Source organism: Geospiza fortis, unplaced genomic scaffold (genome assembly GCF_000277835.1).
Source record: "Geospiza fortis unplaced genomic scaffold, GeoFor_1.0 scaffold10, whole genome shotgun sequence".
NCBI lineage: Eukaryota > Metazoa > Chordata > Aves > Passeriformes > Thraupidae > Geospiza > Geospiza fortis.
This window is the reverse complement of record NW_005054326.1, coordinates 1,931,838-1,950,473: the sequence shown is the minus strand read 5'-3', so window position 1 is coordinate 1,950,473 and position 18,636 is coordinate 1,931,838. Positions and strand designations below refer to the sequence as shown.

The 18,636-nt window shown below is 41.2% G+C and overlaps 1 protein-coding gene across 2 annotated transcripts in view; it reads left to right on the top strand.

Annotated features, from left to right (window-relative positions):
* WNT7B (Wnt family member 7B) overlaps window positions 1-10,610 on the top strand; it is a 101,105-nt gene extending 90,495 nt beyond the window's left edge. For both annotated transcript variants that reach the window (XM_005421037.2, XM_005421036.2), the window contains exon 4: window positions 7,256-10,610. In XM_005421037.2, coding sequence (XP_005421094.1) covers window positions 7,256-7,735 — 480 coding nt within the window. In that variant the 3' untranslated portion in view covers window positions 7,736-10,610. The remainder of the gene's footprint in view (window positions 1-7,255) is intronic.
* The last annotated feature ends 8,026 nt before the right edge of the window (window positions 10,611-18,636 follow it).

Genomic DNA, 18,636 nt, shown 5'->3' with positions numbered 1-18,636 from the left:
CCAACTAATTTTATGCTCTTATAAGCCTAAAGTATTCTTTAAAATGTGACTTTGTTTCCTAAGTCATTTCAGGGATGCAAAGAATGTTACTTTCCAGGTTTTACAGCCTCGGGTCCATCATTTGCTGAAAGTTTCTTTCTCTAAAAGTGACAAATTATTTCACTACACATGCCTTGTGACACCACTCATGAAAGAAAAGTTTTCAATAGTTGTGCTTCATGCCATACTTTCCATATTCCCACTTAAAATGATTTGCAGCCAGTTACATAAACCCAATCTCAAAAATTTTGGTGTTACTGCTTGGTGGGTTAGATGGATAACTAAGGACTTATCCATATGTCCTGAATATGCAAGCTTTGGCTCAAAATCTCATGAGGATAGATCTCCTTCTTCCAGTAGGGCTGGATTTGTTAGCTTATTTTTTTCTTCCAGAAACACACCCTTAGCACAGACTGCCAGCAGCTACATCTGGTACTACCCTGCTTTTTGAACAATTTGCTTTAAAATTAGAGGGGGGAACAGCCAAATATTTTAGGACTTGCTAAATGGTTTTGTTCAAGAAATGTGCATGCCCATGGGTACCATGTAATGCATGCAAGGCATGTATCAAACATCTAGTGAAATATCACTGCACGACCTCAAACCTGACACATCTGTTCTGCCTGACAGAATAAAACTACCAGTGAAATATTTTTAACTACTTCAGGTGATATTTCACCTTTAACCTGTTGTGGTTGTAAACCATAACAAATTCCATAGAAAACAGAGTGGAACACTGCAAGCACACTTTGGGGATGATGGGGAGGATGCTTCTGAAGGAAACTGCTTCGCACCTGTTGTGGTTGTAAACCATAACAAAATCATTAAAAATAAACATTTCACTGTAAAAATAATATTCAGAATGTTTTAACCAATTGCAGCGATTTGTTGATCAAAAAATTTATTTTCTCTTCTCCTAGAAAAAGAAACACGGATGCATTAGGCTATTGTTCACCCTCATAACAGTAGGGACATCCATCAAATGGGCAGCAGGTCCCAAAATGCTGGGTTAATTTTCCTGGTAGCCAAGAGGAGAACTTGTGTAAAGAGTGCAGTGGGCTTTCCTCAGATTTTTCAATGCATTAAATGGGGACACTATGGAAGAGGGTGCCTTACCCAGGGAGGCAAGTGGAGGGCAGGAGGAGGTGAATTGGTATCTCCTGGCATCCCTGATGGTCCCCAGCCCTGCTCAGCTCTGGCCAGCGGCAGGGAAAATCCAGCTCATGCTGTGTCTGCAAAGCAGAGGCTCCCTGGTCCCATTAAACTGAACAACAAGGAAAGCAAGGATGTGACAAGAGGAATAAACACAGTAACTCAGTTCCCCATCCCACAGAATATAAATACTGTTGTGATGTTGATGGAACAGCTTCACAGAGGGGCAGAAAGAAAGCCATGCAGATGAAGTACCCTTATTCCTCTCCTGCTGGCTCCAAGCTCCCTCTTCACAGGAAGGGAACACAATCCAGGGAGACACACCATGAGCTGCTCAATTCTGGGCTCTGTGATCTGCTAGTAACAGAATAATTTCAGGACGTTTGTATTAGAAGAGTAGCATTGCACCCTACTAATCTTGGTTACACCCCTGCCTATCCAAGGTAAAAAGTCAAACCCAAACAAACTGAGCTTGGATTCCCAGAAGGGTCCAGGAGATCAGCATTTTGTCAGCAGTGGTGGGCCTCAAGCTGCACTGAGATTTGGGTGAGCCTGTGCCCACATATCGTCAGCAAGCCATCAGCTCTCCTGGCTGCAGCTGCACGAGCACCAAAGAAGTGGTGACATCCTGTGACCAGAATCTGCCTCTTTCGGTAGTTATTACCCAAAACAAAAGTTGATCACTTACATATTTGATGAGGCAAAACTCTTCAAGTGCTTTATTTCTTTTTGATGCTTCAGCCAAAAAGTTATATGGATTTTGTTACATTCAACACTTGGAACAACAATGTGCATTTCCATTAAGGAAAACAAAAACCAGGAGGAGTAAACCAAAACACATGCGCACACAAAATGTAACTATTGTTTTTACATATATATATTTGTAAAACTATTGTTTATATTATATATATATATATTATATATATATACACACACATACACATACACACACACACACATATATATATATTTATCCAAATATATATCCAAATTGGACTTTTACTATGTACAGAAACTGTATCTGATGTTATGCAGTTGGGGCTAGACATGGAACTTGAAAAGGTGAATTTCTTTTAATGCATATAATTTTGTTTTATTTGTATGTAACTATACTATTGTTTTAACATATATATGTAAAACTATTGTTTATATATATGTGTATATATATATAGTTTTTATCCAAATAGGATTTTTACTATGTACAGAAACTGTACCTGATGTTATGCAGTTGGGTCTAGATATGGAACGTGAAAAAGTGAATTTCTTTCAATGCATATAATTTTGTTTTATTTTGGTCTTCACAAGTCTTTTTCTACTTAACTGGCAGCTGACAGGCCTCAAATTGCATTTTAAGTGTATGATTTATATAGGTATAACAATATGTGGGATTAAGAAAGCTTTAACGTTCTGTTTCACAATTCATTTAACAAAGTAGCAGTAGTTAGAAAATTTTACTTGGCAAGATCATACTGGGGTGGGAGTGGGCCTGTATGTGGAAAAGGGACCTGAGAAATGTTCCTATGATTAATCTGAGGCAGCACAGGTCAACGATGGGAATTTGCCCTGGGAGGTAGATGTTGCTGTAAACCATTCAAGATTAGATACGAGGCACTGACATATGACAAATGAAACTGCTGAGAGAGTGGCTCATAGGAGCTAATGATTTTCAATCTTTAATTAAGCACCTAGCTTGGCATAGTGTCTAAGATTTGGGTGAATAAGTACCTTTAGGGCTCAGGGTCAGAGCTTTGATGGGAATTTTGCTGAGGAAAGCTGAGCTGGGGAGACTTTTAGGAAGCTAAATGTTAGTTACTCTTCATTGAGAGCATTGAGCAAACAGGGTCAGATCCGGCCACCTCTGCCAGTCCCATGGCACCTCCCTGGCAAATGGGAAGCTGCTCAAGGTACCACACAGAGAGAAATTCCTCTGGAGGGCCAGGACATGCTGGCGTGTCAGCAAGGAAGGGCACTCTGCAGCATCTGGGTGGAAAGAGGGGAAAAAATGCTGCTCAGAATCTGCTTAGTTTGGGCCTCGTCTTCCCTGACCTCCAAGTCTTTGGGCACAATTTTATACCCACAGCTGACTGTGGGCACACAAATTATAGCATTCAGGAATTTAACTACCTGATGATTGGGCCTCTGCTCAGTGTTGTAACCCCAAGCATTCCACATTCATGAGAGAAGCCTCCAAAAAAAATTTTAAAAAACCTGCAAGATTGGCTTCAGGAGCATGAATTAATACTTCTTGAAACTTCTGATTTTTTGAGCCTGTGTGGCTTGCATTTGCAAGTCCTCCCAGCATCAAAAATAGTGTGAGTCTTTGAAAAAACACAGCAGTGAAATCAGGTTTCTGCTCACCAAAATGAATCACAAAACTGGACCTTCAGAAAGAGAATGGCAAAAAAAGAAAAAATATCAAGAGTTGGGATAAAGTTGATGGAGATTGTACTATAGAGGCTGCCAGGTAGTGTCTATAAATAATATATTCATAATGTATGTAATAATGTATATAAACATCAGCACCTCAACCAAATACACACAGGCAAACAATTATTATACAGACAGACAGGCATCCATATATAAATATACATTTCTAAAGATGTCACCCAGGACACCAAAATGGGTGATGTCTGTCTTTCAGGAGCAATGACACCTTCTAGTGTATCAGGGAAGCACATCAGAGGCTCCTTGGGACAGTGTTGAACCCACAGAAAAATAAGGAGCCTCATGAACTTCACCTCCTCCCACTCTCTTAGCAAGCTACTGACTTGGCCTTGTCAACCAAAATGTAGACACCAGAAAAACATGTAGGGCATGACAAAATATGGACCCTTCAGCAAGATTTATTGCTCAGGGAAGAGTACAGCTCAGGGGTGACAGATCCCATTGTCAGTGCTCTCCTGGAAATCCTCAGATCCTCGTGCTCTTTGGTGGAGGTGTAAAAGTTGTATCCATCCACCTCTTGTCATGGATTTTGTTGCAGTTCTTACAGCTGCAACTGCATGTTGAGAAAGCTGTAGGAATGGGTATGTTTCAACAAAACCGAACATTTTTCAGCACAGCTTCATGTCAAGCACAACTTCTAAGCATGTTTTTATATATATATATATATACACATCTAAATATCAATAGATTATTTGAACCCAGATTTGTGGAACAGGATTGAAGTCTTATTTAGGGGTCTTTGGAAAAAGACCTTCTCCATAGGCCAGAAATGGATACAGAGGAGACCCTGGAGACCCCTAAAAGACGCCAGTGTGTGTCACAGTGCATCCATCTCCTCACTGCCACTGAAGAGCTGCTGCAGCAGAAGGTGGCAAGTTTTCTCTTCTGTCAGTATGGGAGACAGGAAATGTATTCCAGCATCCAAAAACCCAGCTCATCACAGCCTTGCTGATTTTCTTCTTTTAGAGCAGTTGCAGCTATAGGAATTTCTTCCCCAACTCAGCAAACCTTGCTGGGAAACGCCTTTTCTGCCTCCGATAGGATAACTTGACTTTCACCCTGGTAAAGCCTGTGGTTCCAGAAGGTCTGAGGTATGACCAGACTGAGGTCAGACCTCAGCAGGGGCTGCAGCTCCTCCTGAGGGGAACAGGAGGGGCAGGCCCTGAGCTCTGCTCTCTGGGACCAGGGACAGGAGCCAGGGAGCGGCTGGAGCTGGGTCAGGGGAGAGTCAGACTGGGGATCAGGGAAAGGTTCTTCCCCCAGAGGGTGTCGGGCACTGCCCAGGCTCCCCAGGGAATGGTCACAGCCCCAAGGCTGCCAGGAGCATTTGGACAATGCTCTCAGGGAGGCACAGGGTGGGACTTTGGAGTTGTCCTGAGCTGGACTGGAAGGGTCCCTTCCAGCTCAGGATATTTTATGATTCTTGCATAGGTTGCTCAGCTATCGCATGCTTGCTACCGTATGTTGGTAAGGGAGAATCAGATCCAAATATTCTCTTTAATATTGAAACCCCAGAAATCTGGGAAAAAACAAACCATACAATTTAAGTGAAACTCAAACAACTCAGGAGGGTGCCCTCTATTTGCAGGGATAACCAGATCTGTACAGCTTTTAAGGCCAGTTTCTGAAGCAGTAAGCATTTTTTACTCCCTCCTACTTCATTATGCCATTGTACTCAGATTTCGGCCCTTTTATCCCTTGCCCATTTCAGTCATGTTCTGGGATCTGCAGCGAAACCGCTACAGGAGATGGTCTGCAGCATCAGTAATGCTTTCAGACAAGCTCGCTAGCTCATGTTTCTTTGTTAGCATCCCGTTGCGAAGGGGAAAGATCAGCTTGCTTTGTTCTTAGGCCTTGATTTTCATAAGCTAATGATGGCTGTGGGTGTAATTATGGTCAGCCTTAAGTGGTAACGCAAGGGCAGAGAAACAGAGAGGCGCTTCCATGGGGCTGCCTTCCCCCTGCTGCACACACGGGGCAGGAGGATATCGCTGCCTTCCCCCAGCACAACCTGGCCTGGTGTCCTAGTTCAGGGCAAATTTGGGAGAAAACCCCCAAAGGGGCTCCTCTAGGAAAGCAGATTCAATTGTCCCCTCTCCCCAGCTGGTCCGGGAGAAAATACCTCCTTGGAGTAAAGTGGGAAAAAACTGTTTATTAAACAATAAAACTTAATATTAATCAATAAAATCCCTTGCTGCTCCAAAAGAGATGTCAAACTCAGAAAGTCCCCTGCCCAGGTTGCAGTTCAGTTCACTCAGTCTCTTATAAATCAGTCTCTGATCAATCAGTCTCTGCTCAGTCCCTCCAGTGCTGGAAATGCCACGGCCCAGGCCCGGCCCGGTGCCCACAGCTGGAGCTGCCCGTGCTCTGCTGGGTGTTCTGTCCAGAGCAGGGTTAAACAGGTCCAGGAAAAGAAAAACCACAGTCCAGGGAACTTCTCTGCCTCAGCTAGCTAAACTAACTAAGAGCAAAGGAGAGCTCTGTCCCACTGTCTGTCCATCTGCAGACAGCACAGTCCAGTAGCAGGAAGGAGTGAGTGCAGTGTCTGAAAACAAACTGTGTGCTTCTTCTCTCCCCTCTTCACTCTCTGCAACAAGTCTTAAAGGTGCAAAACTTATTATTCAGCATAAACAGAACAAGATGTCTGGGGATAAAAGCATCATATAGTCTACCTAGGACACCCGGTGCAGGAGGGATGTGCCAGGTGTGACACGGCTGGGCTGCCGCAGGAACAGCAGTGTGGCAGTGGAGCATCAAACTGAGCACCCACCCCCAAGTTTGTGTCACTTCTGACTCTGAATTAAACCCCTCTGGCTGAATCTCCTCTACAACAGCAATGCATTTCTCTTCTCTCCTGCTCAACAGTACTCTATTGAGCAGGATCCTTCAGGGGGATTTTTTTCCCCTCTAATGATGTGTTATCATTGCCCTGATGGAAAAAAAAAGGTATTTGTGGCTGATTGTTTGCTGAATTGTTGGATTAAATACTGCAATGAGTGCTGCTTTTTCAGGGAATGGGACATTCTGTGGGTGGAATAGTACATAAGTTTACCACTGGTGGTGTTGGTATAGGTACATAGGAAAAGTCTTTAATTATGCAGTGAATACAGGATCATAAAATGGTTTGGGTTGGAGGTGATCTTAGAGATCATCTAGTTCCAGCTCCCTGCATGTAGGCTTATTCAGTCTCACAGCTCTTCTTAAGCATTCTTTGATCATTACTCAATGCAATTAAGTATTTTGAATCTTATGCCACTTAACCCACAAACCCATTCTTGTTTTCTGTTTTCAAAACGAAAATGATTTGAAAAAAATTTAAATCCCCTGTGGCTCTAAAGAAATGTCTCCTAAAACATAAGTAAATACTCTCCAACATTTGGAAAAAGAATGGAAATATTTTCCCAAGAAAATGACAAGATGCTGTATTTCCAACCAGGTGCCCCTTGAAACAAAACGTTATGAGCATTGTGCTGGGAGGTGAGAAGATTTATAAGCATGCATTTGAAAAATTTCAACCAGCAGTAACGAATATTCATATGAACTAAACAGACTGAGGTTTAGGCAGGCTTGCAACATTATTTTTCCTGCAGTAACAATATGCAAATGTCTGTACACGTAGGTTCTCGAAGAGAGGATGAAATTGGAGTGCAAGTGTCATGGAGTTTCAGGTTCCTGTACAACCAAGACCTGCTGGACCACGCTTCCTAAATTCAGAGAGATTGGATATATTTTGAAAGAGAAATACAACGCCGCCGTGCAAGTGGAGGTGGTAAGAGCCAGTAGACTGAGACAGCCAACCTTCCTGAAGATCAAGCAGATTAAGAGCTACCAGAAACCCATGGAAACGGATTTAGTGTACATTGAAAAGTCACCCAACTACTGTGAGGAAGATGCTTCCACGGGGAGCGTCGGCACCCAGGGACGGCTCTGCAACCGCACCTCTCCCAACGCGGACGGGTGCGACATGATGTGCTGCGGAAGGGGGTACAACACACACCAGTACACCAAGGTGTGGCAGTGCAATTGCAAATTCCACTGGTGCTGCTTTGTCAAGTGCAACACGTGCAGCGAGAGGACAGAGGTGTTCACCTGCAAATAGCGGCGCTGCGCGCGAGCGCGCAGAGCAAAGCGCCGCGAGCGAGGAAAGTGGAGTACAACAAACAACGACAGCATCATTTTGCACATCTGATCCTCTTGGGGGAAAGAACCCCAGCCAACACCACAACAACCACTCCCTCCCCACAACTACCTATTCTTCTAAGGATGGTGCATTTTGGCTGGCTGGCTGTTGTAACTGCTTTGGAAACAAGGGCAACAGGATTAAGGTGATGTTGACAACCACATGAAACTTTCTCTCTGTCTCTCTCTCTTTTTTATTTTTTTTGAAACTACAATCTGGGTGTTGTAGAGCTCTCTTAGTGTTTTAAATTATGCATATCAGAGAAGCTGATTGCATTGCAGCTCCCATGACATTTAAAAGAAAAAGACATTTTCTCCTATTTTACAGCAACAAAACTGTCTGGCCCTGTGCAAACAAAGACTTTTTTTAACGAAATGAAATCTTCACTGACTAGAACACAGCATTCTCTCTGCAAAAACCAAAATTTCTAAGAAAGCAGATAGAGAGAAAACAACAGGTAGGGAGCAAAATGTATGGCAGAAATACTCCACTATCAGTTTGGAAAAAAACCCCAACAAGCATTCACAAAATTACATCAGCTGCCAGTGACACTGGAACTCTTTGAATGAACATTAAAAATAATTATTTATGGTTTTAATAGTATCAAAAATTTCTAAGCACTAACGGGTAGCTATGTCTTAATTCTGTACTAAATGTAAACTTATTGGAACTCTGACTGTATGACTTTTGTATTTGGTTCTGCCTAAGTTCTTCAATGCTACTGATCTGTTGTCACTCCACTATTAGAGAGCTCAATTACTGTAGGCCTTAAGCAATTGCCAGAATGGAGCGAAAACATGAAACTTTGGTTACCAATGTTTGATATTGACTTTTACCACTTGCCTCCTGAATAAGAATGACTTTTTCAGACTCAGGCCTGAGGTGTGGAGCACCTGCTCATAGCTCCTCATAGGGAGTTTTAGGACACAAAGATGTGCTTCAACAGGTATCCAAGGTTTTGCTTTGACAATGAATGCACTGGCAGGGTCTTCCAGGCATTGTGTTTTCCCTTTAATGGTTGAAAGTTAGTATTTTCAAGACTTTTAAGAAACTTATGCTCAGTATGCACTCAGAAGTTGATAAAAGTCTGGCAGCTGAGCTCTAGGTTGCTGCAACCTCTGAGCTGTCATGGCTTCACGAGCATAAGAAAGTCAAAATTTGGGTTAATCTGTGTCATCATTATTTTAAGGTTGGCAATAGAGTACCTCCTGGTAAGCACATGAATGTTAAAAGAAAGAAGCTCACTTCTTAATAGCACTCAATCCTAATTCCCACACCTTTTCCCTATGAGAGATTTTAAAAACAGCCTCAGATATTTTACTGCTGTAAAATCTAGTGTTTTAACCCCAAGAGCCCAGACATGCCCACTTAGACCCACAGCCCATTTAACCATGTAATTGTTTGCTTGTCCCAAGGGCCCCTGCCTGATTTTCTGAAAACTTGGATTAAAAATTTCCTTCCATCTGCATATCTGTATTTTTAGCTTTCGTTTAATTTTTGTTCCTTATGTTGAGGGGCTGCAGAGCCATGAACCCCTCCCCACCTAACACGGAAGCACTTGTCCATCCACATGGTGCTCTTGGGGCAAGGGGCTGGTGGACCTGGAGCTCCACCAGCTCCCGTGCTGGATATGTGAATGAGCCAGAATTACCTCTGCAATTTGTGGACCTGTATTATCAAAGGTAACTGATGATTTGGGGACCTTCATTTGAACACTTTCTGACCCCAAGCACTTACCCTGTGAAAATCAGACCCCTTGGATGACTCCTTCACAGAGCAATGTAAAATTGCTTTTTTTTTTCTTTTTTTGATGTTGCTATTGATTTCTAACTGCCAGCCTTGGCACAAATGAGTGCAACTTCACAGAAGTCAACAGGGGCCCCCAAAGTACTAGATTCACTCCATGTAATTTAAAGTCCCTTGGACTCATGGGTATTGTTGTTGAATAATAGTGACGATACTGTACTTTCACTACATTCTTGACAGGAAGCAAATAAAGCTCCCAAACACAGTAATGCACAGTCTTATGGTACTAGATACTGTAAATTTATTAGAATAGTATTTGTTAAGTACAATTGAGGAATCCAATTAAGTTATATTATTGTATATCGTTTAAATGTCTATAGAGTATTTTAAATTATTGCGAACTACACTGCGTTAGAGAAAAGAAAAAAAAGGAAAAAAGGTTATATATTATAACACCAACCACTCCAAAAAGTGGACCAAAGTGACACTTTCTCTCTTCCACATCCCTATTTGAAGTAGCTCTGTCTGCTACTGTAAGACCACTGTAACAGTCCCATGACTGGGTGAGCAGTCTAGAATGTAAAGTTTCAGAGCATCCTACAAAAGCTTTGCTCATGTGGAGGTGCAGCATTCCAAAAGGTGCTGTATGGCACAAAGCAGGGGCTGGCAGTGGGAATGCTTGGACTTCGAAATATGTCCCATGGAAAAGCAGTTCTGGTCAGAAAATACCATTACCACTAATATTACAGAAACACTCCCCAAAGTGACAACTTTTAACAAAGGTGTCTGTGAATAGAAGTGGGTTACACACAACTTTTATTTTTAAAAATGTAGTTTGGTGTCAAAGACCTGTGACAATAGAGGTTGGAACACGACCAGTAACATGTGGTTTAACCATACCTTAGCCATGACAAAACTCAAAATACTTTATGTTATTAAAGAACTTAAGAGCAAAGATCAATTTGTTTACTATGTTAATGTTTTGTGGCAAGCAGAAAACAAAAGATGAAATGTATGTCCATTAAAACTTAATTTTTTCCCCTTCCAATTCCTTTTCCTTTTATTTGTTCTTTGTTAAGGGAAAAAATAAAAGGCAACAGGGCCTTATGAAAAGACCATTTGTGTATAGGCTTCTCCACATTAGAAATGATAGGTGAATTCCAAGTCTTATACAGTTTTTGTGTTCCAGGAAAAATAGTAATGAACATGACTATGTGTGGTATCAGTCTTGAGTCATCTACCTACACCAGTGCTACAGAGACACCAGCACCAACATTGCTGCTGCCAGAGACTTTAGCTGGCTACAATAAAAAATCAATTTTTTGGTGGAAGAAAATAAATGTTTTATGATAGAAATTTGGCATCTAACTCAGAAATGTCGCTTGATCATGAACCTCACATAACAGATTAGCAAACAGAGAGGAATAAGAGCTGTAGAGGAGAGGGCTGAAGGTCCTGATTTGGGCACTTGTACATGCTCCAGTTTATTCAAGCCAGCTCTGGACACATCTGAAAACCCTACCTGAATCTGAACCTGAAGGATTCTACAGCATTTACCTTGGCTAGAATAGTTACAACCTCTTTGATATTGAGAATACTGTCTTCCTATACGAAATCTAAAGAAACTGTACAACTTTTGCTGTATTTACCCCTCAGGGAAGGTATCCAGATACAGATAGTGTTATAGTGAAATTCTACATGAACTGAGTCCAAAATAACTCCATTAAAATGAACTAAGTTGGCCTGGGTTTTACAGTAGCATAAGTATGCACAGTATTTTACCCACAGATGCCAAAGAAAACACTGCACCTTCTTTCTAATTACATCATGGGAAACTTGTTAATAGAGCTGCAGGAAGTTTTTATAGCATATGGTAATATTACATTTGTTTCTGCAATGACATCTGGAAACTAGATGAAACTCATCAAAAGCTTCGCAAATCTTTTAACAAATCTAAAGCATGTTGTAAGCAGGTCACCTAAAGTTTTGAACATATTTCCTTGGGTCTCTTTGTTAGTTGAAGACTAAAACCCCAAAGTGATATTGAAGCTAACAAATCAAGACCTTCCCTTATAGCAGCTTTCCCCTGCAAATGACTCAGTGTGGCTTCCATTATTGAAGGCAAAATTGGCATTCAGCAGAAAATGCTTTCTATAAAGCTAATTTGCATTCATAGCAATTTTCATAACTGGACAAGAATGACTGCACGTTTCCTTTCCAGCCCTTCAGAGCTTTTGTTGCAATGACAGTTCCCACAGCGAAGGCGATGGAGTAAATGGTACAGTAAGGACACAACATTCTTCTCTCTGAGTGATGGCCACAACAAGATGTGGGATATACACAACAAAAACTATGCCTAAGGAAAAAAAACCAAAAACCATCAAAGTTGGAAAGGCAGGGGAAGTTGTAAGCAATTTCAGTTTGTGTTACTGATATTGTAAGAAACCTCCTGTGTGCTAAACAAACCGCATTGTAGGCTGAACTTCACCCACAAGCTCATTTCCCCTCAAATCCAAAGTCCCTGTCTGCATGTCTACACATTCAGACTCAACAAGCCTACCCAAAGGTTGGCAAGTATTTCCTTTTTTGTGTTTAATCTGCTATTAGGAAACAGTAGGGGATCATTCTCTGGCAGGGAACACATAGTCGCAAATTTAAAATTTGCATCTCATTTTTTAAATGAAGATTTAAGGCTTTTCCCCCCTGCACAATCCTGCAGAACAGATATGTTTGCTTTAAAAGATTTGTTCAGTGAGGAATGGCAGTTCACATAGTACATGGTAATTGTTTGCAGTGTGTTCCACAGAGTACAGAAGGAATAGTACTACTGTAAACTCAAAATCTTTACCCGTACTCTTTTTACTAACAGCAATATATTAAATATTAGCTGTTTGGAGACCCCTGTGTGAGTCTATTTTGATCATCCTTTTCAGAAGTTAGTGCTATGAAAGACCAAAAAATTGAAATATTAAAGTTTGCTTTGTTTCCAGGTCCTCTTATTCTTGATGCAAACAGATCCTCAGATCAATAAAAAACAGCTTAATGAGCCTTAAACTTGCATAGGTCATAGAAACTATTAAGATATTTGTTTCAGAGGCATCCCAAACAACTGGCAACCGCTTTTCCAGACACTGGAAATGTTTGCATCTAAAGCCAGCTGTATGATTAGCCTCTGCCTTCATTTGCCCAGCAATTTAGGGAAAACCCTGCATTTTAGATCCCATACAACTAAAAGGAATTCCCAAGAAGATTACAAGATTTTGATCTTATTGTTTAATTCTTGTGGCTGAGAATGAAAAGGAGCATTCCCTCAATCTTTGGGTAAAGGGAAACCCAAAGGCATTTTGAAGGCTATTCACACCACTCAACTTAAAAGAGTAAAAGACAGGCTAAGGGAAGTGACAGCCTCTCCGGAGTCCCTCTACAATAGGGAGAGCAATCTTGCTTCAGGGGGGGCCTTAGTTCAGCTCTGGCAGACCTTCTCCCTCTCCTCTGGAGAAAAACCCTAGGAAGACAACGTTGGATGATTTAACTATTGAAATTAAACGCCAAAAATTGTATCACGGGAATGAATTTCCATTTCCCCTCTACCACTTGCCTTAGTTGCTCTTGGTACCAATTCCATTTTCCTTAGGGTTTTCTTAAGTGCAAGCTTTTTTATTTTATATGTTGTGGAATAGATGCTCCATCAGTGAAATTTGCTTTGCTTTTGCTTTTTACTGCCACCCTCTCCTCTCTTCCAACCAATCTCCAACTCCTGATTTAATTCACGGACAATCTCCCCGCAAAAATTAGTACAAATAGAATTGTAAAAGCCAGACTAGTATCCAGTGATTTGATTGAAGCAGTTTCCTACAAAGCATCTTATTTATAATTTTGAATTTTTCTAAACATATAAGCTGTCCAGAGAACTCTTATTCAAGGGGTGAACATTTAAAAACGTCATGATACTGGTTGTGGACAATCCTAATGGATGTTCACAGAGGTCCTCTCCTGGTTCTTTCACCAGAGTGGATCCAGGCTGCACTTAAAGGCTGTCACAGCAACTGCATCGCAATTATCTGCAAGGATTGCACCCAGCTGAGTTCAGCTTCCAGGTTAGGCTTGTTCAAATGGCAGTGAAATTTAACAATCACGTATTTTCAGTAGTGCTAGACATAACACAGAATTTTCCATAGTGCTAAACATCATCTCAGCACTTTGCTGAGGTATTACATTCTTTTAAGACAGAAATATACACATAACAGGAGGTTCAGGCTGGATATCAGAGAAAGGTCTTCCTCCTGTTTGGGCACTGCCCAGGCTCCCCAGGGAATGGTCACGGCCCCAAGGCTGCCAGAGCTCCAGGAGCGTTTAGACAACACCCTCAGGGATGCACAGGGTGGGATTGTTGGGGTATCTGTGCATGATTCTATAATACTTGAAGGAAATAGCATGTCCAGAAAGAGGGAGAAAAGGTAATCCTCAAATTGTATCTTCTAGCCCAAATAAAAAGCCTAAAATGCATGTACATTATCCATGTATTTCCGTGCACATGTGCAGATACATATAAATACATAAAAATACATATGTGTGCGCAAATCTGAAAAATACTCACTGCAGATATTCAGAACAATTTCTGTAAGCTTCTTCCTCAAATTTCCTTTTTTAAGGGGAGTGGATTCTGTTGCCTCCTACTGACATACAGGGATACAAATTTTCTATATTGTCTTCCATATACCTGTGTCATCAGCACCCAGTAACTGCTGATAAGACTTACTTCTTTTATTTGTAGTTGTTTTTTTTTTAATTAGTAGATCTCCATGGAAAGCAGAAGGGGAATTGGATCTAGATGATTTTTATGAGCCTTTTGTAACCAAAACTGTTTTGTGATTCTATGCTTGTGCACTGGCTAGAAGGGGATATGTCTCAAAACTCTCTCCCTCCACCTAGTCAGGAACAGAAGGCAGCCTAATTCCATTCTAAATCCCTTGCCAAAGGCCCTGCAAAGGCCAAGAGTAAGGGCTGAATTCAGAGGTCCTGGTTTTCAGTGCTATTGCCGGCCCCACCAGCCGTGGCTCCTGCAGCGCACAGGAGCGACAGTTGTGATGAATATACATTTATTGGCAAGCACCTCACAACCCTCCCTCCTTATCTCTCTCCTTAAAAGATAAGCTACTTAATATTTGCCCCTGGCTGATATCAACAAAAGTGTCATGATATGCACTTGATCTGCACCCGTGTTAACCTTTTGAGCAGATGCAGGCACTTTCAGTCAGAAAACCATCACTGGTATGCTCTGTTAGCACATTTACAGTAATGAGTCAGATAAATGCTTTCTGTTTTTAAAAGGCCAGAAGCAATGCAGCAGGACAGGTTTGTCCACCCACTGCATTTTGTTCCAGCAATTCTGGCACTGAGCTGCATCTGGGATGGAATAGTCTTAGGAAGCCGACATGCCAAGCTTGAAGAGTAGGGTAAAGTAAATATATAATGGCGTGGGAAAAAGTCTTTTGTTTGTTAATATTAGGTGATATAGAATATCTGTTGTTCAGGATAAGGAACCACAGAGTTGTTGGATTGTGTTCAAGAGTGCCCAGTTGTCTTTTTTTAGTGCTTAAGTTGCTTTACTCTCTGTGCATGTGCTCACATGCAGAGGGACTTGGGAAAGATTTACTGAGTCAATGCATTAATAAACTTTACTTTTCATGAAAGAAACAAAAGAAGAAGGTGTTAGGGATAATCCAAGCGAGAAGTACCTGGAGATGGGTCGCAGCAGCACGGTAAGAAGATACGTGCTTTGGAAATTTCAGCTGACTACCTAATCCAAACCACTCCTGGAGGAAGGAGAAGGAATGAGGAAGTCAGTTTGTGGTTACCAGCTCCTCTGGCTGTGATATCCAGTACATAATTATTACAGGGCTACAGTTCAGCCAGCTTTTGACAAAAGAACTACCAAGAGCTTTCTCTGCATGTTTTCTATTCAAGTGTATTTAGTCACAAATACTTGCTTCTGATGGCATTTTCTTACTCAAACAGAGCCACTCCTAAGCATTAATGTTCCTGGTATAAGCCTCTGGTTTTTATTCAAGTTGAAGATCTTTTTACAGAAGTTGAATATCTTGGACTTTTTCAGCCATACTAATTTTGCCTAATTACACTCCTAGCCCTCTACATCTCCAAACCCTTTGCAACAGCTCTGCTGAAATGCTTCCTTGAAATAGAAATAATTACTGAGATGTTCAATAGAGTTATAAAGTTAATTTTAGAAAAGGAAAAAAATGTAGCAAGAACAATCAGGCCACAACATCAAATTTCTTTGTTCCCAAGCACCTTATTCAAATTCAGCTTCTTTAGTCTTCAGGATCATAAACCAGAAACTCATGGGTTTGTAATGCTCCCACTAACTTATCCAGAGGTATCCCCATTTTAGAGGTATCTGCAAATATCAACTTTCAGTCCCAAAGACCTGGAAGAAGAGGCAATGAGCCTTTAACAATTCGTGGCGATGCCACTTTATGCTTTGGCTGTATTTGCAAATTTAAAATGAAAAGGTAGATGTGGAAAATGTCAATTTATAATCAGTGCATATTTTTCAAACTATATTACTTTTTAAAGTGATAGCTAGAACTCTTTTTCATTATTTGCAATTTTACAAGCAGATAATAAGAAGTCAATACACTCCTTTGGGGATATTTTCCTGAAGGGAAATTAAGATTTAGTGAATTGAATGCCCTCTACTAGTATTTGAACAATTTTTGTGGTTTTTGATTCTGCATTAGAAAGTCATGTATACTTCAAATACATTTAGTGAAAGTATCAGCACTGTCAATTTTTGTTTTAGGCAATTCCGGAAACATTCTCCCTATCCCTAACCGCCCACTAGCAAAGAGAATAAACAGAAATAAAATTTTTCAAAACCCAGCTAAATGAATGCTTTCCCAAGGACCTGCATTTGCTTTCCTCTAAAAACAGTACCCTCACTTTTCTGTTTAAAGCCTTTTGCCTTCAAGAGCTGCCTCTTTTCCCTGGGTGGGTTCACTTGAGCTTCTTTTTCCACTTCAGCTTTTTAGTTGGCTGCCCTCCCTCCCAGCCTGATACCTGTTCAAATGTCTCTACTCAAGCTGAGACAGATCCAAAAGGCACTTGCAGAGGGTGTTGGCCACCATCCTGAAAGCTTTTCTGCTGGCACTTCAAAGCAGTGAAGTGTTTGCCTGCTCCCATCATCTCCAGCTGAAAGAGGAGGGAGCTGAGCTTCCCCTTCCTCTGCGCAGGACTGCAAGGTGGGACACACCAGCTTAAGGAGCAATAAATCAAATCAGCTCCAGCTCCTGACCTGAAACCTGTCCAAGGTGATGGTTTTCACCAAATCCAGCTCTGACTCTACTCTAAGCAAAGCCAGGCTAGAGGATGCTATGAACTAAACAAGGAAGTTGTCTCGGTCTGGTGTGCCTCTCAAACTTGGCAAAAAAAAAATTATTTGGGGACAAAAGACAGATTAATCAAGACCAAAATAGAGTTATGATTCATCTCTCAAATTCAATATAAAACTAGAAGACTTGGGAGTGAGGACATTTTTTTTCTCAGTGTCCTAGGTTTTGCATTATTTTAATATATTTAATCTAAAAGCTTGCAAAAAAAAAAAGGAGGAACAAGATACAGAAAGATTTCACAAATATCAAACTGGAATTAGTTGGCTGGTCAAAACCAGACCTTGTCTTAAATCAAGGGAACTATAAATTTTTGTGCTTCCTTGGAAAGAGAACCATTTTCAGGATTCTTTTGTGTACATGTGTGTATTTGTGATGGGGAAATCATTGTACTCCTAGTTAAGGAGCACGTTAGCTTTTTGAACATTTCTGTCCCAATGCAGTTGATAATCTTAATTTCCCCCAACTTTTGTGTGTATTTGTGATGGGGAAATCATTGTACTCCTAGTTAAGGAGCACGTTAGCTTTTTGAACATTTCTGTCCCAATGCAGTTGATAATCTTTATTTCCTTCAACTTCTGTAAAAACCTTGACTGGGTGACAGTATGGAGTTTCATATTTCAGTTCCAAAAGAAGATGGTCCTGTTTTCTTCCTCTCTCTAAGCTTTCTCAGATATACTCTGTTATTGTTATTCTTCCAAGTTCAGATGTGCAAATCAAACAAAATTGGAGTATACCACCGTCTTTATCTTAGAGAAATATATGAAGCCAAAAGGTGTTAAAAGTACTTTTAAAAGATATTAAGATAGAGAGAAAAAAAACCTCCAAAACACAGAAACCAAAATTTAAATAGCCAAAGTCTATCGTTAAAACAAAGCCAGGCTATCATATTCTGTCAGAGTTTTAAAATAAATACAACTGATTAAATAGGAGCTTACTGGCCTGACCTGGGATGCCATTTGTGAAATATTGCCCAATGCCTGGGGGTAGTTTCCCCTTTCCTTCATTCAGCAGACCCTAGTGAAATTCAGTGCTGAGGTCAGGTGCAGCAGAGGACACCTTGGAGAGATCAAAATGAACAAGGAGGTCAAGGAGCACTCGGTAGGCGCAGCAAGGCACAGACTCAGCAGGGTTTGAAAACCTCACCACAGCTATTTGTGGAACACAGGAACACTCCTACCAGCAGCCATACCACAGGCAATCTATGGCTGGAGCTATTTTCAGTCATTTTCAGTATTTCCAAGCGGAAGATGTTTGGCTTCTCTGCACTTCTTGGTTAATGGCTGCTTCTGCATCCTCTGGGGGGGAGGAGGGCAGAAGGCAAGGCTCTGAGAGCTACAGGAAAGCTGATGGGAAGCTTGGTGTGGTTGTTGCTGCATCTCATGGCACCAGCTCAGGAGAACACTTGGAGTCCAGTGCTGGAGAAGTTATTTAAGACAGGGAGGGACAGGATGCAGTCAGTGCCCAAGCAGAGCTTCCCAAGTGACCCTGCAGCCCTGTCACAACAGTAACAGCCCTTTACTGAATCCCACATTATTTAACCTTATTATTTGGCTCATATTTGTTTTCTTGGTGCTTTCCCAAAAGCCAAGCGTCTTTCTTTTCCAGACCAGCAACCAAACAGTGCAAAATAAACATGCTGCCTGTTGCTAGACAGCTTCAGCA